Source organism: Eriocheir sinensis, chromosome 50 (genome assembly GCF_024679095.1).
Source record: "Eriocheir sinensis breed Jianghai 21 chromosome 50, ASM2467909v1, whole genome shotgun sequence".
Classification (NCBI taxonomy): domain Eukaryota; kingdom Metazoa; phylum Arthropoda; class Malacostraca; order Decapoda; family Varunidae; genus Eriocheir; species Eriocheir sinensis.
The window spans coordinates 2,470,358-2,479,329 of record NC_066558.1 but is presented as its reverse complement, the minus strand read 5'-3'; the positions used below and the strand labels follow the sequence as shown (position 1 = coordinate 2,479,329).

The following is an 8,972-nucleotide window of genomic DNA, read 5'->3' as shown; positions in this document are numbered from 1 at the left end:
CTGCCTGTATCTTGTAGTGATGGATGTTTTATGTGCCACGAACATCACATTTACAGACTAGATTAAGATGCACTTGACTTACTTACTTCAGGAATTTTCATCTTTGTTTCTTTCTCTTAATCTTCTCTCCCTCTTTTCCTAGTATTTTCCTCCTCTTCCATCTCCCTTCCTCCTCATATTTTTCTTTCTTTTCCTCCTCTCTCTCTCTCTCTCTCTCTCTCTCTCTCTCTCTCTCTCTCTCTGTCCATCTCCTCATCTTCCTCTCTTCTTCCTCCTCCTCATCATCATCATCTTCCTAAAACCTTTTATTTCAATCACTCTTCTACCCATATAATCCTCTGTCCACCTCCTCAGTCTACCTTTCTTCCTCCTCATCTTCCTCTCTTCCTAAAACTTCTATCTCAATCACTCTTCTACCCATATTATCCTCAATCTTCCTCCTCCTCCTCCTCCTCCTCCTCTTCCTTCTTCCTACAGCCCCTATCTCCACCACCCTTCCCCCCACACAATCCTCACTCCTAAACACACCTCCACACTCCATCCCCTCGCCGCCTCTACTGGAAATTGTACCCCATGGTGGGCAGCCCGCCACACCACGCCGTAATGAACTTCAACACATCCTGACACTCCGGGGTGGTCGCCATCTTCGTCGCCATCACCAGCTTGTTCCAGTCCTCCTTGCTTGCTGCCTGCCCCCGCTTGAGGTCCAGGCGACTGCGGATGACAGGGTAGCCGGAGATGACGCAGGGGGGATATGTGCTGCCTTCGTTGTCCACCAGGGATGCCTCGTACACCATGCGTTCGTCTTGGGGAAGGATCTGTTCGGGGGGAGAGGAAAGAGATATGTGTGTCAGGGAGTGAGAATGATGGGGTAATGTGTTGAAGGGAAGGGAGGGATGTTATAGGGAAAGGAGGATGTGTTGAAGGGAAGGGAGGGATGTTATAGGAAAAGGAGGATGTGTTGAAGGGAAGGGAGGATGTGCTGAAGGGAAGGGAGGATGTGTTGAAGGGAAGGGAGGCTGTGTTGAGGGGAAGGGAGGGATGTTATAGGAAAAGGAAGATGCGTTAGGGGAAGGGAGGGATGTTATAGGAAAAGGAAGATGTGTTGAAGGGAAGGGAGAATGTGTTGAAGGGAAGGGAGGATGTGTTGAAGGGAAGGGAGGATGTGTTGAAGGGAAGGGAGGATGTGTTGAAGGGAAGGGAGAATGTGTTGAAGGGAAGGGAGGATGTGTTGAGGGGAAGGGATTGATGTTATAGGAAAAGGAGGATGTGTTAGGGGAAGGGAGATGTGTTATAAGGCAAGGAAAGGAAGAACAATAGGGTGATGTTATATTGCATAGACGAAAGGGGATGTGTCACGATGTATAGATGGAACGTAATGTGTTATGCTCCATAGACGAAGGTGTTATCACAAGCTATGTAAGGACTAAAGGTAACAATCCCCCTCCCCCCCTCTCAAGTACCCCCCCCCCCCATTCCAGTTTCCCCAGGTCCCCACAAGTCCATTCTCCCCTAGTCCCTACCAGTCACACCCAAGTCCCTACCAGTCCCCTTCAAGTCCCCACAAAGTCCCTAAAACTACCTGCCAGTCCCCACTAAGTCCCCCACCAAGTACCCCCAAAAGCCCCCACCAAGTACCCCAAAATCCCCAAAGTACCCAAATGTCCCCATCACTCCCCTTCAAGTCCCTACCAGACCCCTCCAAGTACCCAAAACTCCCCAGTAGTCCAGTTCCACCTAGTCCACTTCTCCCCTTACCTGCTCCACCTGTTGATCCATAGACACCGCCAGCACCCACTCCTTGGCCTCCTCGCGCAGTGACTCGGGGATGGAAAGGGCGTCCGGGAGGGGGATCTCGTAGGGGATGTCTGTGTCGAGGAAATCTGTGTGGTCGAGGGAGTCCAGCGAGCCTTCCTCTATCGCCTCACACAAGTCCAGGAAGCGATTGAGGAACACGAAGGCCATGTTCTTCCAGCCGACCTCCTGGGGATGTGACGGAGTGGGGTTAGGGTGTGTAGGGGTGTGTTAAGGGTGTGAAGGTGTGTGATTAGGGCTATTATCCACCAATCCTAACCTTCACACCCTCCCCATTTCCCTACAAACTCTCTCTCTCCTACCCTTCGCCTACCCCTTCCTCCTTCTCCTCCCTTCTTTCTCCTATCCCTTCCTCCCCATCCCTTCCCCTTCTTCTCCCCTTCCGCTGTACCTTGCAAGCCATCCCTGCCTCGTAGAAAGCCTTGTCAGCGGGCAGGATGTGTGTGTAGCGCAGGACAGAGACCGACACCTTGGCCACCAGATTCTCGAGTTGCGGAGTGGCCATGTAAGCTGACCGGGCCGCGAGGTAGTGGGCCAACTGAAGCAGCAACTCAAATTCGTCCTGGAAAGTGTTACGGAGGTGTTGAGAGGTGTTGTGTTGCAGAGGGGGTTGTAACTATGGCTTTCTACTTGTTCTTAAAAGTGTTGTAGTGTGTTCTGAAGTGTTGTGAGGCTTGTGTTGAGGGATATGTAACTTAAACTCGTCCTGCAAAGTGTTACGGAAGTGTTGTGTTGCAGGGGATTGGTAATTATAATGTCCTGAAGTGTTCTAAGTGTTGTGAGTGTTGTGTGGTGGAAATCTGCAACTCAAACTCATTCTAAAAAGTGTTGGGGTGTGTTGCAGTGTTCCGTTCATCCATCTCTCACCCACCATGACCTCATCCTTCTTTTCATTCATCCATTCCTCTCACCCATCTATCTTTTCATTCATCCATTCCTCTCACCCATCTATTCACTCATCTTTCCACTCCTCACCCAGCATATCATTCATCCACTTTTTCATCCTTCCACTCAGCTATTCACCCATTCTTTGACTCCTCTCACCCATCATAACCTAATCTATGCATTCATCCACCTTTCATCCACTTTTTCACCCATCATTCAAATCCTCTCACCCATAACCCTTGCTTTCTCATCCATTTCTATATTTTCCAATCATCTTTCTACCCATTCCTCATCCATCTCGTCATCTACTCATCCACTCTCACCCACCATGACCCCATCCTTGTTCTCTCATCCATATATTCATCTTTCTATATATTCCTGTCACCCACCACCAATACAACCATCTTGTCACCCACCATAACCGAATCTATATTTTCATCCATTCATTCGCACACCATAATGCTCTTTCATCTCATCCATATTTCCTCATCCATTTCCTCACCCACTCATCCACCCTCACCCACCATGACGCCATCCGTGTCCTCATGCTGCCGGAGATTGTCAACCAGCGAGAGGAGAATGTCGCGCAGGTCAGCCCAAGTGCGGTAGGCTTGTGGCGCGCACAGGGAGTGAAGGCTCATGAGGTCTAGAGCAAGACGTCGATATATATTGTAGTTCTGAGCGAAGGGAGGCGCCCCATACTGCTTGTAGAGACCCAGCGCTTCTACGGCCTGGTTGTCCTGTAGGGGTGAAGAAGGGGGTGATAGGGTGTGTGTGTGTGTGTGTGTGTTTTGTAAGGTGACCCATATTGCTAACACACACACACTAACACACACTCCCTCTCTCTCTCACGCACACACACCTGATGTTTCTAAGGCTTGGTTGTCCTATAGAGGGTTGGTGAAGAGGTGTGTTACTGGGGGGGTGTGGGGCGAGGGAGGGAAGGAAGGGAGGGGAGAGGTAAAGTAAGGGAGGGAATGGGAGAGTTGGGACAGAATGGAGGATTGTAAAGATGAGAGATGGTGTGAGGAGGAGAATGTGGAGAGAAGGGAGAGAACGATAAACTGGAGGAGAGTGGAAGAAAACGGAGTGGATGGAACGGAACAAAGGGAGAGGGAGAAAAGGAAGAGGAGAGAGGAGGGAGTGGGAGGAGAGGAAGGGAAGGAAGGAAGAGAATGGGAAAGGGCAGGAAGAGAGCATTTGGGAAAGAGTTGGGAAGAGAATGGGAAAGAGTTGGAAAGAAAATGGGGAAAAAAAAGAGTTGGAACAGAATGGAGAATTGAAAAGGTGTGAGAAAGTGCCTTTGTATATACAGGTAATAAATCAACACCTCCTCCACCTCCTCCTCCTCTTCCACCTCCTCCTCTTCCACCTCCACCTCTTCCACCTCCTCCTCCTCCTCCTCCTCTTCCACCTCCTCCTCCTCCTCTTCCACCTCCTCCTCCTCTTCTTCCACCTCCACCTCCTCCTCTTCCACCTCCTCCTCCTCCTCTTCCACCTCCTCCTCTTCCACCACCTCCTCCTCCTCTTCCACCTCCTCCTCCTCTTCCACCTCCTCCTCCACGCACCTTTATCAGCGAGGAAGCATAGCGCGCCAGGTACTTATGCAGCAGCTGTGGGCCGTGCTGCGCTGCTGTGTCCAGGGCGCGAGACCATTGACCACTCTCCACGTACATGTCGAGAGCCCCGGTCAAGTCCACATCCACCAGCGCCTCCGCCTTGCCCTCGTTCTTCAGGAAGTCCTTATAGGCGGAGTCCACGTACGATTCATAGCTGGGGTGGATGTGTGATTGAAGGGGTGAGTAAGTGGATGAGTGGATTGGATTGAAGGGATGAATGAGTGGATGAAGGGATGTGGATGAGTGGATGGGTGAATAATAGGTTGAGTTATGGATTGGTGGATGAATGAGTGAATGGATTTGGGTAAACACACACACACACACACACACACACACTTACAGAACTAGATAGATACACACACACACAAACGCACATAACTACACAAATACATACACACATAACCAGCCACATACACACACAATAAGGTAAATACGCACACACACACACACACACACACTTACATAACTAGATAAACACACACACATATACATACACACATAACCAGCCACATACACACACCCTTACACACACACGTACTAACACATTAACATCCCTCCTTCCCCCTCCCCTCACTCACTTACTCACCGTGGGTCAAACTCGCTAGCCACCTTCTTTGCCTTGCTCCACTCCCGCCCGGCAATGAACGCATCCACGGCTTCCTTCACCATGTCACCCGCGAGGAACATCTGTGCGGCCGCTGTGTACCGCTTGATATCCAGCAGCTGAGGGCCTGGGAGGGGGAGGTGAGGAGGAGGTGAGGAGGAGGTAAAGCAAGGGACAAGATAGGTAAGAAGGGGAGGAGAGAGGGATGAAGGGAAGCTAAGAATGATCAAGAGAGAAAGGAATGAGAGATAAGGGAATGAAGTAAAGAGAGGAAACAGAGAACACAGGAAAGAATGATGAAGAGAGGAAGGAATGAGAGATTAGAAGGGAATGAAATAAAGACAGGAAACAGAGAACACAGGAAAGAATGATGAAGAGAGGAAGGAATGAGAGATAAGGGAATGAAATAAAGACAGGAAACAGAGAACACAGGAAAGAATGATGAAGAGAGGAAGGAAGGAGAGATAAGGGAATGAAATAAAGACAGGAAACAGAGAACACAGGAAAGAATGATGAAGAGAGGAAGGAATGAGAGATAAGGGAATGAAATAAAGAGAGGAAACAGAGAACACAGGAAAGAATGATGAAGAGAGGAAGGAATGAGAGATAAGAAGGGAATGAAATAAAGACAGGAAACAGAGAACACAGGAAAGAATGATCAAGAGAGGAAGGAATGAGAGATTAGAAGGGAATGAAATAAAGAGAGGAAACAGAGAACACAGGAAAGAATGATCAAGAGAGGAAGGAATGAGAGATAAGGGAATGAAATAAAGAGAGGAAACAGAGAACACAGGAAAGAATGATGAAGAGAGGAAGGAATGAGAGATTAGAAGGGAATGAAATAAAGACAGGAAACAGAGAACACAGGGAAGAATGATGAAGAGAGGAAGGAATGAGAGATAAGGGAATGAAATAAAGAGAGGAAACAGAGAACACAGGAAAGAATGATGAAGAGAGGAAGGAATGAGAGATTAGAAGGGAATGAAATAAAGACAGGAAACAGAGAACACAGGAAAGAATGATGAAGAGAGGAAGGAATGAGAGATTGGAAGGGAATGAAATGAAGACAGGAAACAGAGAACACAGGAAAGAATGATGAAGAGAGGAAGGAATGAGAGATTGGAAGGGAATGAAATGAAGACAGGAAACAGAGAACACAGGAAAGAATGATCAAGAGAGGAAGGAAAGGAATGAGAGATAAGGGAATGAAATAAAGACAGGAAACAGAGAACACAGGAAAGAATGATGAAGAGAGGAAGGAAGGAGAGATAAGAAGGGAATGAAATAAAGACAGGAAACAGAGAACACAGGAAAGAATGATGAAGAGAGGAAGGAAGGAGAGATTAGAAGGGAATGAAATAAAGACAGGAAACAGAGAACACAGGAAAGAATGAGCAAGAGAGGAAGGAATGAGAGATAAGAAGGGAATGAAATAAAGACAGGAAACAGAGAACACAGGAAAGAATGATGAAGAGAGGAAGGAATGAGAGATTAGAAGGGAATGAAATAAAGACAGGAAACAGAGAACACAGAAAAGAATGAGCAAGAGAGGAAGGAAGGAGAGATAAGGGAATGAAATAAAGACAGGAAACAGAGAACACAGAAAAGAATGATCAAGAGAGGAAGGAAGGAGAGATAAGGGAATGAAATAAAGACAGGAAACAGAGAACACAGGAAAGAATGATCAAGAGAGGAAGGAATGAGAGATAAGAAGGGAATGAAATAAAGACAGGAAAGAATGGGGAGGAGAGAGGGATGAAGGGAAGCTAAGAATGATCAAGAGAGGAAGGAAGGAGAGATAAGGGAATGAAATAAAGACAGGAAACAGAGAACACAGGAAAGAATGATGAAGAGAGGAAGGAATGAGAGATTAGAAGGGAATGAAATAAAGACAGGAAACAGAGAACACAGGAAAGAATGATGAAGAGAGGAAGGAAGGAGAGATTAGAAGGGAATGAAATAAAGACAGGAAACAGAGAACACAGGAAAGAATGATGAAGAGAAGAAGGAAGGAGAGATTAGAAGGGAATGAAATAAAGACAGGAAACAGAGAACACAGGAAAGAATGATGAAGAGAAGAAGGAAGGAGAGATTAGAAGGGAATGAAATAAAGACAGGAAACAGAGAACACAGGAAAGAATGATGAAGAGAGGAAGGAAGGAGAGATTAGAAGGGAATGAAATAAAGACAGGAAACAGAGAACACAGGAAAGAATGATGAAGAGAGGAAGGAAGGAGAGATTAGAAGGGAATGAAATAAAGACAGGAAACAGAGAACACAGGAAAGAATGAGGGAAGGAGGGAAAGAAATCAGTGAAATAAAGGAGAGAAGAGAGGAAGTGAAGTAAGCAAAAAAGAAAGAAAGAAGGAAAACAATGAAAATAATAAGTAAACAACAGTGAAGGAAGAAAGAAAGAAGGAAAAGGAATGAAGGGAATAGCAAAGACAGGAAACAAAATAAAAAAGAAGACAAGAAACAGAAAAAGAAATGAAAGAAAACAAAGGAAAAAACAACAAACAAACACCAAGCTCCCCAGGTCAAGGGTCACCCACTCACCCAAGGTCCTGGCCACATAGTCAGACCTATCCTCGGGCAGAAACTTGAGGGCCAGCTCCCCGGCCTTGGTCCACGCCTTCTCCAGGAGGGATGCGTCGCTGCTCATGGCGGGGGTGACCTGAGGGGGAGGGAAGGGAATGGGGAAGAGGTGGAATGTAAGGTAAGGAAAGGCATTAGAAGGTAAGAAAGAGGTTGAAGGGAAAGGATGAGACAATGGGAGTTTGAAGGTTAGGTAAGGGACAGAGAAGGAAAAGGAAGGGTTGGGACAGAATGGGAAAGGATTGGAAGGTAAGTGAAGAAGAAAGGAAGGGTAGGGATAGAATGGGAAAGGATTGGAAGGTAAGGGAAGGGTAGGGACAGAATGGGGAAGGATTGGAAGGTAAGGGAAGGGTAGGGACAGAATGGGGAAGGATTGGAAGGTAAGGGAAGGGTAGGGACAGAATGGGGAAGGATTGGAAGGTAAGGGAAGGGTAGGGACAGAATGGGGAAGGATTGGAAGGTAAGGGAAGGGCAGGGACAGAATGGGGAAGGATTGGAAGGGTAGGGACAGAATGGGAAAGGATTGGAAGGTAAGGGAAGGGTAGGGACAGAATGGGGAAGGATTGGAAGGTAAGGGAAGGGCAGGGACAGAATGGGGAAGGATTGGAAGGGTAGGGACAGAATGGGAAAGGATTGGAAGGGAAGGGTAGGGACAGAATGGGGAAGGATTGGAAGGGTAGGGACAGAATGGGGAAGGATTGGAAGGTAAGGGAAGGGCAGGGACAGAATGGGAAAGGATTGGAAGGTAAGGGAAGGGTAGGGACAGAATGGGGAAGGATTGGAAGGGTAGGGACAGAATGGGGAAGGATTGGAAGGTAAGGGAAGGGCAGGGACAGAATGGGGAAGGATTGGAAGGTAAGGGAAGGGTAGGGACAGAATGGGGAAGGATTGGAAGGTAAGGGAAGGGTAGGGACAGAATGGGGAAGGATTGGAAGGTAAGGGAAGGGAAGGGACAGAATGGGGAAGGATTGGAAGGTAAGGGAAGGGTAGGGACAGAATGGGGAAGGATTGGAAGGTAAGGGAAGGGCAGGGACAGAATGGGGAAGGATTGGAAGGTAAGGGAAGGGCAGGGACAGAATGGGAAAAGGATTGGAAGGTAAGGAAGGGTAGGGACAGAATGGGGAAGGATTGGAAGGTAAGGGAAGGGCAGGGACAGAATGGGGAAGGATTGGAAGGTAAGGGAAGGGTAGGGACAGAATGGGGAAGGATTGGAAGGTAAGGGAAGGGTTGGGACAGAATGGGAAAGGATTGGAAGGTAAGGGAAGGGTAGGGACAGAATGGGGAAGGATTGGAAGGTAAGGGAAGGGTAGGGACAGAATGGGGAAGGATTGGAAGGTAAGGGAAGGGCAGGGACAGAATGGGGAAGGATTGGAAGGTAAGGGAAGGGTAGGGACAGAATGGGGAAGGATTGGAAGGTAAGGAAGGGTAGGGACAGAATGGGAAAGGATTGGAAG

At 47.7% G+C, this 8,972-nt stretch overlaps 1 protein-coding gene across 1 annotated transcript in view; it reads right to left on the bottom strand.

Annotated features, from left to right (window-relative positions):
• Positions 1-450: 450 nt before the first annotated feature.
• Positions 451-8,972, bottom strand: part of LOC126982214 (intraflagellar transport protein 172 homolog) — a 35,460-nt gene continuing 26,938 nt past the window's right edge. Inside the window, exons 26-32 of the mRNA XM_050834114.1 lie at positions 7,480-7,597; positions 4,906-5,050; positions 4,269-4,473; positions 3,225-3,440; positions 2,207-2,377; positions 1,759-1,983; positions 451-818 (exon numbers count right to left, since the gene is read on the bottom strand). Of these exons, the coding sequence (XP_050690071.1) occupies positions 555-818; positions 1,759-1,983; positions 2,207-2,377; positions 3,225-3,440; positions 4,269-4,473; positions 4,906-5,050; positions 7,480-7,597 (1,344 nt within the window). The 3' untranslated portion in view covers positions 451-554. The remainder of the gene's footprint in view (positions 819-1,758; positions 1,984-2,206; positions 2,378-3,224; positions 3,441-4,268; positions 4,474-4,905; positions 5,051-7,479; positions 7,598-8,972) is intronic.